Genomic DNA, 19636 nt, shown 5'->3' on the forward strand with positions numbered 1-19636 from the left:
TAGTGTTTTTATAAATAATAAGCAAGTTTCGAATTGAAGATTATCTCATGTCCTATTCGAGTTCCTGTTCCCGTTTTCGCTCACGTTGCCGACGTATTATGTCAATCCTATTTCGAGGAAGATTGCTATGGCAAACTAAACCTACTGTTGGTAAAGTGGTTAAGTAATTTAAATATTTCACAAATCCCGCGGGAACCATGGATTTTTCCGGGATAAAATGTAGCCTATGTCCTTTAGACCTTATATATAGACTTTATATTTAGCAATTCATACCATGTTCCTTGCGTGGGTCGGACTCGCAACCGGTGCTACAAAGGCAGACATGATAAACAGGCACATCTAAGGCTGGGTTTCATCATATTAGCTGTTATAGTTAAGGTTAAAATATTTCTTTTTATTTAATTATTTTATTTACCCACCAACAGCTTAACATACAAAAAATAAAGTATAATCATTCTGTTTAAAAAAAAATTACTGGTATGCAAATTACATGTGTGTACATCTAGCTCTATACATAAGACGGTATCAATTGTTATATAAAAATATATATATTTTTTTGTTCATGTAAGTTTAACGTTAACGCTGACTTTAACATAGACTGCGGAATGTGTTGCCAGTTGCACCATAGTATTCCTTGGCATAGTTAAATCTAAAATTAAATAGTGAATTTTACCAAGTCAATAACGAATATTTATTTTAAACTTTTGACAAGCCGCTATTTAGCTACTTAACATTAACAATAGCTACTGGCGAAGATTGAACGGTTAAGGTTAACAGTAAATTGTCAATTGGTGCAACACATTTTTTGCTTAACCGGTACTTTAACATTTATCTGTTACTGCTAAAGTTAGTTTGTGCAACCCAACCTTAGTAAAACAACTTGACCTAAATAATAACTTTAAAATTATTAAGTTCAACTGTGGTTTATTTTATAGAGAGGTAACAGCTTGATGATAACTTAAGTATCCAAAGTTTTACTATTAAGCTGAAAACTTTGTTTAAGGCAAACATAATATAAATAAAACATTAAGTTTACTCAACCACACGCCCGAGGGAACAGGAATAATTTAAACAAATATTATTCAGACACATTGATTCATAATTTATTTATTAATGAAAAACCCTTTTAGAGGGCGTGAAAATCCTCAGAGTAATTGTGTCATATCTTTTGAGCCTCAATAACGCTTTTATATCTCTAAGCTTGTTTATAAAAAAAATCAAGTGTTAAGTCGTTTTTTTTATTTTTTATTATGGAATAGGAGGACAAACGAGCGTACGGGTGACCTGGTGTTAAGTGATCACTGCCGCCCACATCATCTTGCAACACCAGAGGAATCACAAGAGCGTTGCCGGCCTTTAAGGAAGGTGTACGCGCTTTTTTTGAAGGTACCCATGTCGTATCGTCCCGGAAACACCGCACAAGGAAGCTCATTCCACAGCTTTGTAGTACGTGGAAGAAAGCTCCTTGAAGGCCGCACTGTGGAGGACCGCCACACATCCAGATTTTAGGGATGATCCTAACGTGCGAAGGTGGTGCCGCTGAATGGCAGGAATCAGGTTAAACAGCTCTTCTGAACACTCCCCGTGATAAATGCGGTAGAAGACATACAATGAAGCGACGTCTCTACGCAACGCCAAGTGACCAACGCCCGTTCACAGAGCACTGGATCCCCGACAATTCGAGCTGCTCTGCGTTGCACGCGGTCAAATGGATTGAGCTGATACTGGGGTGCGCTAGACCAGAGATGACACCAATACTCCATGTGTGGCCGGACCTGCGCTTTGTAGAGCGCTAGAATGTGGGCCGGCTTGAAGTATTGCCGTGCTCTATTGATGACGCCCAGCTTCTTCGAAGCCAATTTGGCTTTGCCAAGGTGGCTACGGAATTGGCAATCGCTCGAGATTTCGAGACCCAGTATTCCGATACTATATTTAATGAAAAATTTAACACATTCAAAAATGGTATGTGGGCTTACCTTATTTGCGCAAACATAACACAAATAAGCCTTTTAATCGAATTCAAATTCGTATATTTTTATTCGAAATTGGTTACCTATGAAATCACTTAAGAAACATCAAAAACCACTAACTCGAAATTTTATGCCTCAGACCTGAGAAGAAGAAGTCATGAAACTCAGCGGGCTTCTTTTTTATATAATTTTAACATAATGTCGTACAATAAATTTTATCATTACATAGCTTGAGGGCGATCGCTTCATTCCCAATTTGTGGTATAACTATCACAGTGGTATTACCACCACTAATTGGGAATGAAGCGAAAATCTTTCAGGTTGTAGGACCTTACCACATAACACGTCTTTTAACAATTCGTTTAGTTTAATGCCTTAAATATATTATTTATTATAAATAAAACTAATCTTATAACTATATTTACAATACTATGACTATTTTTTATTTATTTATATGAATATAATTATTACCCTAACAAGCACTAAGTATTATATATTTATATCTACCCCTAAGTGCACCCCTTTCCATGGTCCTTCGAGAATAGTTCTGTTCGCGAGTGTTGAGATATTTTCGTGAATTCGAAGCAAACCAGTGACATCGTAAAGATCGCGACACTGTCTTAACTTTATTTTAGTTTCTTTGTAACATTACGATCATCACAGTTTCTATAAAATTATATAATGTGCCTATATCTATGACCTTATTATATACATATAAGGGCAATATATCATTCGCAGTCAGATAGCGGAACGGCAAAAGTGTGCTTAAAGACAATGTAAGCACACTTTTCTCCACAGTCGTGTGTCACCTGTCACTGTCCGAATCAAACCTGAACTGAATAAATGTTTTACATTGCTGCTTATTGCTCAAGAATATTATAAACAACTGGAGTAAATGCAGCAATGTATAGATGTAGCAGTCGGAACTTATTATGGTGTAATTTTTTACATGTTCCATATTTCGGCTTTGACTTTATACGACACGATTATCATGAATTTTTTTTGTCTAGGGAACATAATAATATACTTATTATAATGTTGCCCCACTTACAATCTAGCCTCAACTTAGACTAATAAGTAATTCTACTTTAACTAAAACTGGTAGATAGATTAAACTAAGAATAACACATTTCTTATTGTCTCTAGTAAGGGGAGGTCATAGTTCATGTATCTTTTATAATATCACTATTTTTAAATTGTATTACACTAATTTACTAGCACCACATTAACACAAATGGTTTTGTTTGTTTTAGTCTTCTTACTATATCGGTGTTGTCAAGGAGCTGGATTGCCTCGACATTAGACAATTAACTGACATAGATACGGCGCGACTAGTATACTTTAGTTATTTTCATAGTATTATGTCCCATGGTATATTGCTATGGGGCAACTCTGCCGATATTAATACAATATTTGTATTGCAGAAGAGGGCTTTTTGCGCTATTTATAACCTAGGTACTAAAGAATCATTAAGAGCAAAATACAAAGAAATTAACATCTTGACTGTTGCTTCTTAACATATTCTTGATAATGTAATGTATGTTCATAGGCACATAAGTGAATTTTCTAGAAACTGTCATAACCATAATGTTAACACCAGGAACAGACTGTGATTGTTGCACCCGTTCTTCCCAGGTCTGAGGCATTCATTTTGGAATGGGTGGTAGTTTTTGAGTTTCAATAAGTGATGTCATATCCTAATTTGAATAAAAATATTTGAATATGTTGTTATAGGTAGTTGAAACTTTAGTGATAAAGTAACAATATATAACACTTCACATTCATTGAAAAATTTAACGCAAATCCTAATTCAAATAAAAACATTAGAATTACAATTAGAATTAGAATTTTGAATTTGAATTCACGTGATGATGAAGTCTATATTGATAAGCTTCAGCGTACTTTTGTATTACTTTGTCAACGAACTCGATGTTAAGGTCCCAATGGGGATCGCTGTTTCGATTGTTCCAAGGTGCGTTCACAATTTCCCTTAATACTTTTCTCTGGAAAGGTTGTATGATTTTAGTATTTGTTTATTTGGTGCAGCTCCACAGCTGGATCCCATATCTCCATACAGGTAAAGAGTTGCTTGAACAATAGAACTTTATTTTGTACTGTCATCTTAGAGTGTCTTCCTAGAAGCCAGCACATATTTTTAATCAAGTATATATTGAGTGGTAACTGCTAAAATGTTTATTGATTAAAAAAATCTCTTAATGATTCTTATAAGTACTACTTTTAAGTACTACTCTTATAACAATATATGGATTTATAATGGTCTGAATTAAATGAATTTTATTTTATTTATTTTTATTTTATATTAATAAACGAACAAATTTGAATTGAAATTTTTGCTGTGAAAGAATAATATCAAAATAAGTATTTTTTTTTTCTTATTTGTGATTCCCAAAGTGTCTCAAATACTGCGTATTTCAGGCGGATACGAGGCTGACATAGTCTAAATCACGTACTGACCATTAGTTCAACACTTGCTCTGCCAACTCGGTAATGGCTCGATTTGAACGTGCTTACTGCAAGTTATCGAAGCTTCCAATAATTACATACCCATGAATATAAACGTTAGCTTTTTCTTTTAAATAGCACAATATATTAAGTCTTGTATTTGACACATTGACCGTAAATCTTGTAATGTGTTATCTGTAGCCATAATCTCAGATATGAACAAGACATCATATCGGACGGTAGGTTAAGTTGGTAAGAGCACTCAGGATAACACTTTATTGAGCATCTGGTATCAGTCTCTATACTATGAGCAGATCTGTTGGATATCTAGAATCTTATGGGCAAAGTGGACCTTTCTTCCCTTTACTTGAAGTCTTGAGGTTTATAGTTTGTAACTCCACTGACAACGGGTTTGGATGAATTGCTGGAGGTTCTTTGTAATTTGAAGAGTATTATTTGATTTCATCATTCACTGTTTTATATTTAAGTTTTTCACGAAGTTCATTATTTTTTAGGAACTAAGGGGAAATCGAATATTTTGAGCTCTCTGTATAATGGAGTTGCATGCTGATCCCCAGAGCTGGATACCGTTAGTCGCAATTGGCTTTAGAACTACCTTGTATATAAGGAGTTTGTTATCTCGACATAGCACTCAATTTCTTACGATCAACCATTGTCATTACCAACCTCTTATGGTTGAGTTGCTCTCGTTTCTTAATAAGTCTTATAGGCTAATAAACACATATGTCATTACATTACAAATAATTGGATCAAGGCGCAAATAATTGTGTAATTTCCCTGTATATACGTTAATCTCCTCCACTTGCCTCTAAATTTGACCACTCAAAACACTAAAATAGCCCACTTGGTCTATGGTAGCAAGAATAACAGAGTGTATTTGATAAAAATGGACGAAACTAACCGCTGTCATATTGTGGTACAGGTATGCGCGATTGTGGTACTACTGCAGTATGCAAACAGCCCTTAGTCCTTACGATACCCTCGGACCTGGTACATCCCTATTGATTAGTTACTTATTTATTACACCTAAGCTAAGTACAGGACCATCATAATAATATGTAATTGTTAAAGTATTCGAGGAATTGCTTTTTTGGTATAATTTTTTTTTATATTAGAAAAATTAATTCTATGTAACTCTTCTACGATTTTATTTCTTCGTAAAGACACAAAAATAGCCTCCGTGAAAGCAAAAGTATCGCTTAAAATTTTTCAATAGAATGAGAAAATTGATTTTACCGAAGCGCTAAGTGTCGGAGAACACAACATAATGGGAATTCGAACAATTTCGATATCGTGACTCGCATTTCGTTTATTCAATCCAGAACAATATTCTGTTCGCTCTTAGCTTTAATGTAGCGGATTTTGTTTTATTCTTTTCATTATTAAAATGCCAATTCAAATCTTTCACCTACGTATCTACTTTTTTGTATATGTTTGGGTTTTGTCATATTTTTGGATATTTGTCACTCTATCACACCAGAATGATTGAATGGATCTCATTTTTTCTAAATTGTAATGACTGAGATACGATTCTTTAATTTTGTTTTTCACAGAGCATCGATGTGATGAAATTTTATACATCACATCGATATTTTCATGCGAACGATATCGCGGGCCAATTTTTCGAAATCCATAAGTATCCATATTTTTTTAGTTTTCTTGAGTGTAAATGCAGCCAATATTTATTTTACAGAAATTCTGCGTGTGTTTCACCTCTACACGAGGCTTCCTCAGAAGATGTTGACTCGCCAAATTCAGTCTTGTGTCAGAGTTTGGTGAAACCTTAGAATTATAATATTTTGGGTCGAGAGAATAATATTTTTACAAATTCTAAAAGGAAATAAATTAACGAAGGAGCATTGGAATTCGAAAAATAAGTAGCCATAAACCATCTAGGATAAATTTCGCATCGAATGGTGGTAGTTCCATGTCGATACGATCAATGGTTTAGGCGTGAATGAGCCTCAAACAAAGACCGTTTTCATTTTATATATAGGTAATCTTGATAGCCAAAAAGCGTAACCTCGATTTTGTTACTTTGGATATTTAGGTCCGTATTCCAGAAGGCCGCTGATTACGCGATCGATTATCAAGATTATTTTATTTCTTTTTTATTCTTTGTTAAAAAGATTCTACTGGCCGGATCACTACGTTAACAAAATCTACTAAATCGAAATCGCAAGGGGTTGTTCGAAAACAGTCTCTAAAACCCAAATGGGTTAACTAAACAGGTGAACAAGTGGCGAAATTCATGGTTGCCACTATTTTACATTAACTTACATTTATTATTTCATCGTTTCCAAATATTTATATAATCTTTATAGTTGTATATAAATAATTTTCAAATACTTACTTGTTTACTTAAACTTTATAGTTTAGATAAGTAAATAAAAGATAAACAAAATAAAATCTTTTTATAAAAATCATACTGATTTTAACCATAATATTTTTGAAATCAAGATAACTCTACAATTTAATTATTTTAAAACGATTATTGCTCTATAAGAAACGAAGGCAAGAAGAACAGTGCTATAAAATATTATAGTTGATCTTAACTACAACCATAATATATAGTACAAGTATGTAATATAACCTATGATACTCGTATATATAGAGCTCAGAGTTAATTAAGACAATGAAACGTTACTTAGAGGTTCTTAAAGCTGTTACAGCTGAGTGTCTGTTTTCCCACACAGGAGCAGAGTTGGATCAATTTATTGGCTCTTTAAAGGAGAATTGTCTGAACAGGTGTCAATAATGTTCACAATCCTAGTGTAGCTGATAGAGTATTATTGAAACAGGGAAATAATTAAAGCTAAGATAGGAACATTAAGAATTGTAAGATATATTATCCTCAAACAAGTATTTATGTACGAGATTTATCACTACATTATTATAAAACAAAGTCCTCCGCCGCGTCTATCTATCTGTCTGTTCACGATAAACTCAAAAACTACTGCATAGATTTTCATGCTGTTTCCACCAATGGATATATTGTTTCTCGAGGAAGGTTTTAGTTTTTTTTCAAATTCAAATTAAAATATTTTTATTCAAAATAGGATTTGACATTATTTATTGAAAACTACCTTACATTCCAAAACGAATGCCTCAGACCTGAGATGAATGGGCGCAACAAACTCAGCGGGCATTTTTTTTCATCAAAAAAATATATTTATAATGTAATATTGTAAAATTAAACTTATTATGTAATAGCCTGAGGGTGATCGCTCCATTCCCAATGTGTGGCATCATTGAGAAAGTAATTTTTGTTAAAGAAACCTTTATCACACAAACGTTTTTAGGCATTGTAAGTTTAGTAGGCATTATAAGTTTATGTCTGTTCCTGGTGTTAACATTATGGTTATGACAGTTTCTAGCAAATTCACAGTGCCTATGATACAGATATACCAGATAAAGATAAGGAAGACGAACTTGAATTTGACCAAAATCAGAAATTTCAACACTTTTTTATTTTCGCTTCATGTGGAATGCCTTGACTTACATAATGTATCTAATATTACATCTACATCTTGACTCTTAACAATACGCTAATTACAAAAGTTATCAAATAAAACACAACATTATTATTAAAGTCTATTTTGTATTAAAATCTTTGGTACTTTTAACATAACAATAATGATATATATATCATAAAAATTTATTTTATATTTTAGGTAAGTATACATTATTAAATTGTAAAATATTTCAAAACAATCGATGGAATCAATTAATTTATTATATTCTAATAAATATAACAATTAATATTCAAATTTACCAGTTGGGAGGCTTCTTTGCATAGGATGCCGGCTAGATTATGGACCCTATCATAACAGCGCCTATTTCTGCCGTGAAGCAGTAATATGTAAAAATTATTGTGTTTCGGTCTGAAGGGCGTAGCTATTAAAATTACTGTGCAAATGAGCCTTAACATCTTATGTCTCAAGGTGACGAGCGCAATAAATTTATTCTGATGACATCATTGGCATCGTATAAACAGTTAGGTATACATTAGTATAAACCGGCCCGATCGTCATGCTCAGGCCAGATTATATTTTATGTGTCTAAGAAGTGATATCGTGCAAATCTGTTTGAGAGAATTTTTTTCCGAGGGTTTCCATATTGGGTTAGCCATTTGTTATCATATACTATTTATAAAATTTTGTACTTAACCCAATATTTTCATAGGGATATTATCTAATTATCAAGGAATATATAACTTAAACGTGAATTTTTTTTTATAACTAATAATACTTATTTACTTAGTTTTTACGATATATATTATCTTACAAATTTAAATAATTAATAAGTAGCACAATTTACAATAAAATAAATTATATTTTTCAAACTGATGAATGTTTCCCGGTAATGATTCCTGTTGTTTTATTATATTCAAATTCCTTGTGTCCGTTAGTTCTATTATTAGCCGAAGAATCGCTTTCTTTTAAAAGTCCTTTCCTGTCTCTGTAATAGAAGTAGAAATTATTATAAAACCAGTTCCAGATACAATATGGTCTTCAATAACCGCCGTCCACATTCTCTTTCAACAACAGAGGCATAAACACCGCGCGAGAAATTCCACAGCTTTATAGTACATGGAAGAATGTTTCTTCACATCCGCACTGTAGAGGACCGCCACACATCCAGATGGTGGGGATGATATCCTAATTAGTGGCGTGTCGTGCGAAGGTGGAATTAGGCGGCAGGAATCAGATGAAACAGCTCTTCGGAGCCCTCCGGGTGATAAATGCGATACACAATGAAGCGACGTCTCTACGCAACGCCAAGTGATCCAGCCGTTTATAGAGCACTGCGTCCCTATAATATTTCAAGCTGCTCTTCGTTGCACGCGACCAAATTGATCAAGCTGATACAGGGGTGCGCCAAGGCAGAGATCACTGCAATACTCCATACTTAATCTTATGTATACCATTTACTATCATCTAGAGTCGTTGGTCCTTCATGGATTCATTGTTATCTTATGCAGCTACTTCAGACTTATATGAAATATTTATTTTCTTTTGGTAAAAAACATATTTTATGCTGTTAAATTACCGGAGTCTTACCGCGAGTTCATCGTGTCATCTCTTTTGTTATTTTTCTTTTTATAAGCGCAAGTGGCAATTACTCCTTGCTTCTTCCAAGCGCACACGAGCAAGTCTAACAATACTAAGCAAATTATGACAATAACAACCGCTATTCCAATTATACCTCCTGCTGTTAGTGACGATGTTTCCACAGCTGAAAGAAAAATAAACTTTTATCCTTCAAATTGATGAGATAGGAATACTCCAAAAGATATTCAAAATTTTTTTAATCATGGTCACCTTAATATGAAATCATCAAGTGGTATTAAAGTGACCATAATAATCAATTTTTTATATGTTCATATTCATGATTTTTGCTTAAGGCGCTATAGTCCTAAAAAGTAACATTTTTGAAAATCTACTTAATATACTTCTACAAATACTACGGTTCCAAATTTTTGACATGTTTATCTTCATTTCTTTATTTAAATTATTGCTGTTTCGAAAACACGATAACGAAAAAAAATCTCGATAGATTTATTGTTTGAAAAAATGACGATGATGCGACAGCATATTTGTTAAAATATATAGGTAAATGGAAGTCGGAAAGTACTAAAATAAAATGGACGTAATATTATTTTGAATATTATGCCACGCGGGATTTTTGTATGTATGTACTTTAGGGAAGTTAGATAAATCCAAGATGGCCGCCACACAAAATTATGATTTTATCAATATGGATATCGTATACAAGGTTTTCGAGGGTGCTGAGAACGAATTTGGGGTCATTTTTGAAATCCAAGATGGCCGCCGTGCAAAATTATGATATCAACAATATGGGTATCGTATCCGAGGTTCTCGAGGGTGCAGAAAATGAATTTGAGGTCATTTTTGAAATCCAAGATGGCCGCCGCGCAAAATTATGATTTCAACAATATGGGTATCGTATCCGAGGTTCTCGAGGGTGCCGAGAACGAATTTTGGATCATTTTTGAAATCCAAGATGACCGCCGCGCAAAATTATGAGTTCAACAATATGGGTATCCTATCCGAGGTTATCGAGGGTGCCGAGAACGAATTTTGGATCATTTTTGAAATCCAAGATGGCCGCCGCGCAAAATTATAATTTCAGCAATATGGATATCATGTTCGAGGTTCCCGAGGGTGCCGAGAACGAATTTTGGATCATTTTTGACATCCAAGATGGCCGCCGCGCATTATTATGATTTCAGCAATATTGATATCGTGTTCGAGGTTCCCGATTGTACAGAAAACAATTTTGGGATCATTTTTGAAATCCAAGATGGCCGCCGCGCAAATTTATGATTTCAACAATATGGGTATCGTATCCAAGGTTCTCGAGGGTACCAAGAACGAATTTTGGATCATTTTTGAAATCCAAGATGGCCGCCGCACAAATTTATGATTTCAGCAATATGGGTATCGTATCCGAGATTCTTGAGGGTGCAGAGAATGAATTTGTGATCATTTTTGAAATCCGAGATGGCCGCCACTCAAAATTGTGATTCAAGAACCTCGGATTCGATATCCATATTGTTGCAATCATAATTTTGCGCGGCATCCATCTTGGATTTAAAAAAATATCCCAGAACCGTTCTCTGCACCATCGAGAACCTCGGATACGATACCCATAATGTTGTTATCATAATAATGCGCGGCGGCCATCGTGGATTTCTAAAATGATCCCAAATTCATTCTCTGCACCCTTGAAAACCTTGGATTCGATATCCATATTGTTGAAATCATAAATTTACGCAGCGGCCATCTTGGCTTTCAAAAATTATCTCAAATTCGTTCTCTGCATCCTCGAGAACCTCGGATTCGATATCTAAATTATTGAAATCATAATTTACGCGGCGTCTTGGATTTAAAAGAAAAACCTGCACGATACAAGGCTAGTAGGGAAGATGTTCTACTTACTAGCGGCCGCGGCCGGAAGCCCGAGATCAAGAAATACTCTCCCTCAATCGGTGTCAATCGCTCTCTCCCATGAACAAAAATCCTCCTTCCCTTCTTGAACAAAAACGTCTCAAATTTCCGTGACGCTCTATTCCGTTTCATTTGTAAAAATTTTACCCTCATGCACCTAAAGAAGTTTCACCTCAAAATGCATAAAAATATCACAGCATTTCGTAATATTGCGCAACTATAAGTTTTATAAAAAATTACGCAGTCCTTCCGGGGTGGGGTCGTTGACCCGCATCGCTCGGCTCGTGTCTCAGCCATGCCCGCGTCGAACGTATATCTAACGCTATAGATATATATACGTTCGAGCGCTTTTTGCCTAAAGTGTTGGGAAAACCTCGCCTTAACACTTTACTTTTTTTTTGAAGTGAAGAGGAACACACACACATATTGACGTTTTCTAGAGTTTCGTGTTCGTGTTCTTTAGCACACAGTGTCCTGATTTTAACGATTTATTATTATTATAACCTCCACACATACGTATGGATCCAAGAATAGCATTGCGCGGCGACCATCTTGGATTTCAAAAATGATCCCAAATTCGTTATCTGCACCCTCGAGAACCGCGGATACGATACCCATATTGTTGAAATCATAATTTTGCGTGGCGGCCATCTTGGATTTTAAAAGTGATCCCAAATTCGTTCTCTGCAGCCTCGAGAATCTCGGATACGATATCCATAATGTTAAAATCATAATTTTGCGCGTAATATAACATTTCTCTATAAGTCGATAAAAAAAAATTACTTCAAAAATGCATAAATAATATTACAGTAATTCCGCGCTAAAGCGCAACTGTAAGTTTTAAAAAATATTACGCGGTCCTTCCGGGTCGGCGGTGGTTGACCCGCATCGCTCGGTTCGTTCTCAGCCATGCCCGACGCCCGTGTCCATGCGTACCTATCGAATCTTACGTTCGAGCGAATTTTACCTAAAGTGTTGGGAAAACCTCGCCTTAAATCGCTTATTATTATAGTTCTGTGATCTAGAAGATTGTTATCAGCCATGTAAATCTTTTTAAAATATTTTATAGAATCTCTCTCGAGCGCTCAATATGCTCTACGAATATATGAGACTTATTTTTCTTCGCGTATACAGATTATAATTAAATATTAAGAATCAACTAACCATCACCTAATGTAGAATAGATTCACAAATAAAAAAGTATATGTGTACGCATGTGTAATGTATGCACGCAAGAAGTTATAGTTCTTTGGCCTAAGAAACCAAAAATTCTTAAAATTATTAATTCCTCGTTCTATTTTTCGTTTGTAGAAAGAACAATATTGTAAAAAATCTTGCAACGATGGCTTTGACAATTAATGTTTAAATAAGGAATACGGCTGTACGGGCTTGAACCCTTTGCCTATCCTAATAATGGACGATGAAACCAAAAAAAAAATATAACGAATGTCGCAAACGTCAGAAAATTTTAGGAACCAACTTCACCCAGTTACTTTTGTGTTACAGTGATGCGCGCGCATCCTAAATTTCACTCTCATAATTTTTTCATAACGTTCGTAACATTCCTAAACAAGTATAACTTTAGTAAGCATTAAAACTATTTAGTGCATTCCGTTTTGTGCATTTTTGATCCTGATGATGATAAAAATGCGAGACAAAAACGATATTGTTATATTTTCTTTTCACTTAAATGCCTGAAAAATAAAAAATAAATTTGGAAACATGGGTTGTCGAAAATTTTATACGTTTTTCGGTTTACGTGTGGATGGAAATAATTGATGACAATTTAATCTGACTCGGTAAAAAACCGAGCGTTCTAAATGCGTAAATGCTAAAAGCTTACGAAGTTTTGACCTATTTTATAGAAGTTTTACTTGAATAACCGCGCTTGTAAAGTTTGCACGCATACACTTTTTTTTAAAATAAATAATACGTTTTCAGTGGGACTGTCCCGTGATCGTGCAAAAGTTGTAATAATAAATAAGAAAAATTTACTTTTAGGCAAAAACGTAACGTAAACATACAGTAACAATTACACGCGTTTTATAATGATCACAAAATCGTTCTCTGCACCCTCGAGAACCTCGGATACGATACCCATAATGTTGTAATCATAATTTTGCGCAGCGGCCATCTTGGATTTCAAAAATTATCCCAAAATCGTTTTCTGCACCCTCGAGAACCTCGGACACGATATCCATGTTGCTGAAATCATAATTTTGAGTAGCGGCCATCTTGGATTTCTAACTTCCCTAAAGTACATAGGTACATACAAATATCCCGCGTGGCATATTATTCAAAATAATATTACGTAAGTTTTATTTTAGTACTTTCCGACTTCCATTTACCTATATATTTCAACAAATACGCTGTCGTATCATCATTATTTTTTACTAAGATTCACGCTTTGAACTTGTTTGCTAAAATCTTACGTAATGTGAGCCCGAGAGACACGAACACAGTACCTTCCTTGACAGTGGTCACGGGCGTAGTGCTGGCATAAGCCTGCATGCAACCAAGGCGTCGCTTTTGGTTTATTACGAAAAAAAAATATAAAATAATTCACAAAGCGTATTGATAAAACCCACAAGTAAAATTTATAAATACTAATAAACTATCGAATAAAATAATTTTTGTGTTTATAGCTATCATAGTTTTATGATAATATAAACAATTCAAATAAAAAAGACTATTTTTCAAAAAATAAATCTATCGAGATTTTTTTTCGTAATCGTGTTTTCGAAACTGCGATAATTTATATAATTATTTATTGAACGATTGTATTTGGAAAGTAGAGCAATATTATAAAATTTTGACTTTGTTATAGCTTGCTTTTATGTTATTTGATATTTGTACGACATAATAATATATTCCCTGTCTCATTTCTCGGAAGTTGCCCGGGAAAATGGTTTACATAATTATTATCCTTCTACTTCTACGAATTCTTTTCAGTTTCAGATAATTTAATTTCATATTTTCAATGTAAATATTTCTTTATCATCCCAACCCTCGTAAAGTGAGTAATATAGTAGTTTATACTCGTATTATCTTAGAGATATAAAAATGTAGGTATTTTTAATTTTGAACAATACCTAGTGAAATGGACACAGTATTTTAATTTAAAACATACATAATATATAATTGAAAATTAAAATTTATAGTGTGAATGCTAAAAATTTTATTATATTTTGTATTACCCCAACTTTAAGTGCCCTTAACTTGTAACGTGTGCGCACGTTAACCGACACAAGTTTCAGAATTTGAAAATGGAATGGGAATTCCGTCAATGTGCGTATTTTCTCTGAACGGAAAAAATAAACGTGTTCTATTTATAATATTTTAAATTAAGAAAAATCACTATAATATTACACATATATTTATGTTTTTTTTACTTTTTGTATTTTTTTATGTTTATAGTTCTTAATAATTGTTTTTACCTCTGTAAGTCTTCTTTGCTTGTATTATTCTGTGTGGTTTGTTCTTATTTTAATAATAATAATAGTAACAAAGTTCATTCATAATTAAAGTTGATACGTAAGATTGCTTATAATGTAACTTTTGTGTAAGTATTTTTAACGGAGTAGGAGGATAGATAAGCGTACGCATCACCTGATGTTAAGTGATCACCGTTGCCTTCATTCTTCTGGAACACGAGAGGAATCACTGGAGCCTTTTAGAAAAGTGGACACCCTTTATTTGTTGGTAACACCACACAACAAGGCTGATTCCATAGTTTGGGTGAATGCTTCTGGAAAACCGCACTAAACAGGAACGCCAGGCATCCAGATGATGGAGGTGACATCCTCATCAGTTTGAGACATAAGATTTTAAGTCTCATTTGAGAAAATATCTTATCGTGGAACAACCCATATGTAGTAATAAAAAATGATAAGGATTGAAATTTATTCAAACAAAACTAATCTTATAACTATTATTTACAATGCATACAAATGCTATGACTATATAAAATTAAAACTATCATTACGTGGAAGCGTACCAAAAATACTGGCAGCATTTCCGCGCTGGATGGCTAGGCCGATCCGTTGACCGAAATAGTTGCCAGCGCTTGGGTTTCCAGTAGCCGTCGAGGCGCGAAGATAGTACTTTGTACATTCTCCGCGCCTCTGGGCCCCACGGGTCAAGTGTCTCGACACCAAACGGCACAAAGATATAGACCAATATATTTACGACGCTTGCTGTCTTCGGCAGTCGAAGCAGCAGCCCCAGCACCAACTGACGTAACTTGGACATGAGAAGGAGCCAGAGTGTCGACGCAAGTCGCGTCCCACACCAGCGGCTTTCCCCGTGCCGCCAAGCCACCAGTGTCATTATTTTACATTAATTATTATTACCTGGTATGTCTATGTAGGCCGAAGCTACCGACGAGTTTCCGAGAGAGTTCTGAGCGATTAATTCGAAGTAATAAGTTTTATTGAATTGTAATTGAGATAACTCGTATTCAGTCGTCAGTTTGAGGATCTCGATCTGGCAAAGATCTGATTGAATAGTTCCATTTGATACCTGTGAAAAGATAGAAATATATAGAAAACGAGAAGCCTTTACCTGTTTAAATTTTATTTTCTGGTAGGTAGTTAATGTCATCTAAATGTAGTTTTTTTCTAATTTAATAATATAATATAATATTGACACACTTTTACACAAATTGTCTTGCCCCAAACTAGCCATAAGCCTGTACGATGGATTACAAGACTACGATATACTTATTTAAATATACATACAAACATATAAACATCTTGATTCGGAAAAACAAACATCCACATTAACACGGATTTAATAAAACATAATATTATTCTGTTACCACAGAATTTCAGAATGACATCTATAAAAAGCTGAAAAGTCTCGATATTGCAAAAGGTGCGGGACCGGACAATGAACCACCGGCATTCATAAAAAATTGTGCATCAAGCTTAACTTCACCTTTATATCTTATTTTTAAAGCCTCGCTTAACTCGGGTAGTTTTCCAGCTTTATGGAAACAAGCAAAAGTTGTTCCAATATATAAGAGTGAAGACGAGAAAGACATACACAATTACAGGCCTATATCAATTCTTTCGGTTTTTGCAAAGGTCTTTGAATCTTTAGTTTGTCCGACAATTCAAATGCATTTCAAACGTTTCGTGTCTGAGCATCAACATGGATTTTTGCCAGGTAGGTCTACCACAACCAATTTGGTTAGTTTCACATCTTCATTATCAGAAGCTATTGGCTCGCAGAAGCAGGTGGATACCATAAATACCGACTTTAAAAAGGCATTTGATAAAGTTCCACATGGAGTACTCATTGGAAAATTATCGTTATATGGGTTTTCTTATTTTATTACAAGACCGTTCGTTTTATGTAGTCATTAATGGATTTAGCTCTTCAACTAATCTGGTAACATCAGGTATACCACAAGGTTCACATCTTGGCCCAATTTTATTTAATATATTTGTGAACGACATTGTTTCTTGTTTTGAACACTGCACACCATATTTATATGCCGATGACTTAAAAATAACGAGAACAATTTCTTCACCAAGTGATTCGATTCTATTACAGGACGATCTAAATAAACTTACCAATTGGTGTGAATCTAATGGCATGCAACTCAACTGCAGTAAATGTGTGCATATTAAATTTACTCGCAAAAATAATATTATTCCGACAAGGTATGAACTGTATGGTAATACTCTTAAAGAAGTTGAACTCATAAGGGACTTGGGTGTTATGCTTGATAGGAAATTGACTTATCTCTACCACATAGAAATTGTAATAAGCAAAGCGTCAAAATTATTAGGTTTTATTATGCGACAAGGTCGAAATTTTAAAGATGCCAAAACAAAAATCTGTCTTTACAACAGCCTTGTCCGCAGTCATTTAGAGTATTGTAGCGTTGTTTGGCGCCCACATTATTCTACACACTACTTAAGACTGGAGCGTGTGCAGAAAAGGTTCATGTGGCATCTATCATACTCAGCGAATATTTACAAAACGGTGGTGTCTTATAAAAAAAGATTAGAACACTTTAACATGATGACTCTTGAACAAAGAAGAGAATTTTTGGACTTAAATTTTTTATATAAATTGCTAAGAAACAATTTAGACTGCCCCAGTTTACTATGTAAAATTAATTTCCGAGTACCACACAGATATCCCCGAACTGCAATTACTCCGGTCGTGCCTCCGTGCACTAGAACAGTCTTTGGCGCCAACTGCACTATCCCTCGCTTGTGTAAAGTATATAATAAATTCAGTTCATTAATTGATATAAATATTGATTCCCCTAACACTATTCGTAAATTAGTTATCAGCAATCTAGCCAGCCAGTTATGAGTGTGATAGATTACTTTGCTCTGTTAGTTATAACATAGGTTATATATTTTAATTAAAGATTAGTGTATTTTATTTTATTATATAATTTCTTAGCTTAGATTTAGATTTTTGTTATACTTAGTTGTATGTAATTAAAACGCTTATTATTTGTTTCGAACTATCTGTTAAACAATTCTCAATTGATTATTGCAGACTTTCAAATTTTTCATACTTTTTTTTCACCGGTTTTAGTTTTTAACTCACTTTTAGATTTGTAATAATGTATCGATAAGCGAAATTAGCATGTAGTGTTTACCTTTAAATGATTTTGCATACCCTGCACATGTAATTTAAATTGTTAATTGTTTAAGAAATATTTTTATGTAAAATTGCTGGTAGACCAATAAATAAATAACTAAAATTATAAGACTTAGTAACAAACACAGATAATAGATGTCACTAGTGGTTATAGTATAGAGTAGTGATGAATACATCTTACATACGTATTAAGTACACGAAACTGTGATTAAACAGATTTAAAGGAGATGGACAAAACATGTACGGACATGTGCCTCATAATGTATATATATATATATAACAAATCAAATCAAATCAAAATATTTTATTGCATGTCACATTTTACAATAGGGTGGTAGGTATATTAATGGGTAGACAATATGTGACGCCCTGCAAGGGCACAGCAATGTTATACGTAAAATAAATTGGTCTTATACATTCTTATGATATTAAAAATATAATAACCATATCATTTGAATATATGGACGTAGTTCCTGAAAAACGTTCCAAGCCACAAACAACACATTTTAAGGAATTCGTGTTTAAAGTTTAATGAATATTAGTGTATTCCATACATGTGGGTTGAGCCCAAAACCTTAGTAGCCACTAAGTCATGATATCATTTAAAGAGTGACAGGAGGGCTGCCATTTTTTGTCAGTATGTTAATATGAATCACGTGACCAGTTTTGTGTTCTTAACTCAATTTCAACATGATTGTGGTTTGGCCGTCCATATCATATTGTAAAGATAAATGGATATATGCATATAAATATTTAAATGAGTAATGATTATATACCATTAAATGACCACAAACATTGCTGGCTATCATAAAATACAACTATTTCTTAAATATTATATTCATTATAATAATAGCGATGATAAAAATAATAAATAATTTACAATAACATATTGAGTACTCAAAACGTAAAGATAAAATGAAGGACTAAAAAGCTTACCTGACAATATTTGAGAATGTAAAACTCTATAGGTTCCCCGTTATCTTCAGTTTCTTTCCATTTCAAAACACCAGACTGAATAAAATCCGCATTATTATCCCAAATTGGTTCATCTGGAGTTGATCTATAATGATAATATATTCCAACGTAAGAAGCAGCTGAGACTGCTTATTATGACATAATCAAATCAAATCAAAATCACTTTATTCATGTAGGTCACGAAAAGACACTTATGAATGTCAAAAATTTTTTTCTTCTTATTGAATCTACCACTTCCTTGTACAGGATTGAGGTAATGAGAAGAAGTAGCAAGAAACTCATTGCCACTATTTTAAGTCAAGATTTACATTTTCATCGTTTTAAAAATGATTTCATTTACAACACATACAGATTTCGTTTCAAGTTTATATTATTGATTTTAGGTAGAACTGTTGCAGACAAAAACGCCTTACCAATAGGCGCTGTAGAGTTAAATTTTATAATATGTAATATTCATCCGAGTGTAATAGCCACATCATAAAGAGGAATAGTGTAAAGCCACCATAGCAATGAGTTCAGCAAAATAACTTACAGCAGCATATCTGTATTTTGACGGGCAAAGTGTAGAAATTCATATTAATGTAGTATTTATTAACCGACTTC

The 19636-nt window shown here is 33.9% G+C and overlaps 1 protein-coding gene across 2 annotated transcripts in view; it reads right to left on the reverse strand.

Moving 5' to 3' along the window:
• Positions 1-8035: 8035 nt before the first annotated feature.
• The window catches only part of LOC126974075 (fasciclin-2-like), a 60283-nt gene continuing 48682 nt past the window's right edge, over positions 8036-19636 (reverse strand). Inside the window, exons 13-16 of one of the 2 annotated variants that reach the window (XM_050821475.1) lie at positions 18995-19118; positions 15781-15949; positions 9518-9692; positions 8036-8915 (exon numbers count right to left, since the gene is read on the reverse strand). In XM_050821475.1, coding sequence (XP_050677432.1) covers positions 8795-8915; positions 9518-9692; positions 15781-15949; positions 18995-19118 — 589 coding nt within the window. In that variant the 3' untranslated portion in view covers positions 8036-8794. Of the gene's footprint in view, positions 8916-9506; positions 9693-15780; positions 15950-18994; positions 19119-19636 lie in introns of both variants that reach the window. The other variant, XM_050821476.1, reaches the window with a different exon arrangement.

The sequence above is a fragment of the Leptidea sinapis genome, chromosome 31 (assembly GCF_905404315.1).
Source record: "Leptidea sinapis chromosome 31, ilLepSina1.1, whole genome shotgun sequence".
NCBI lineage: Eukaryota > Metazoa > Arthropoda > Insecta > Lepidoptera > Pieridae > Leptidea > Leptidea sinapis.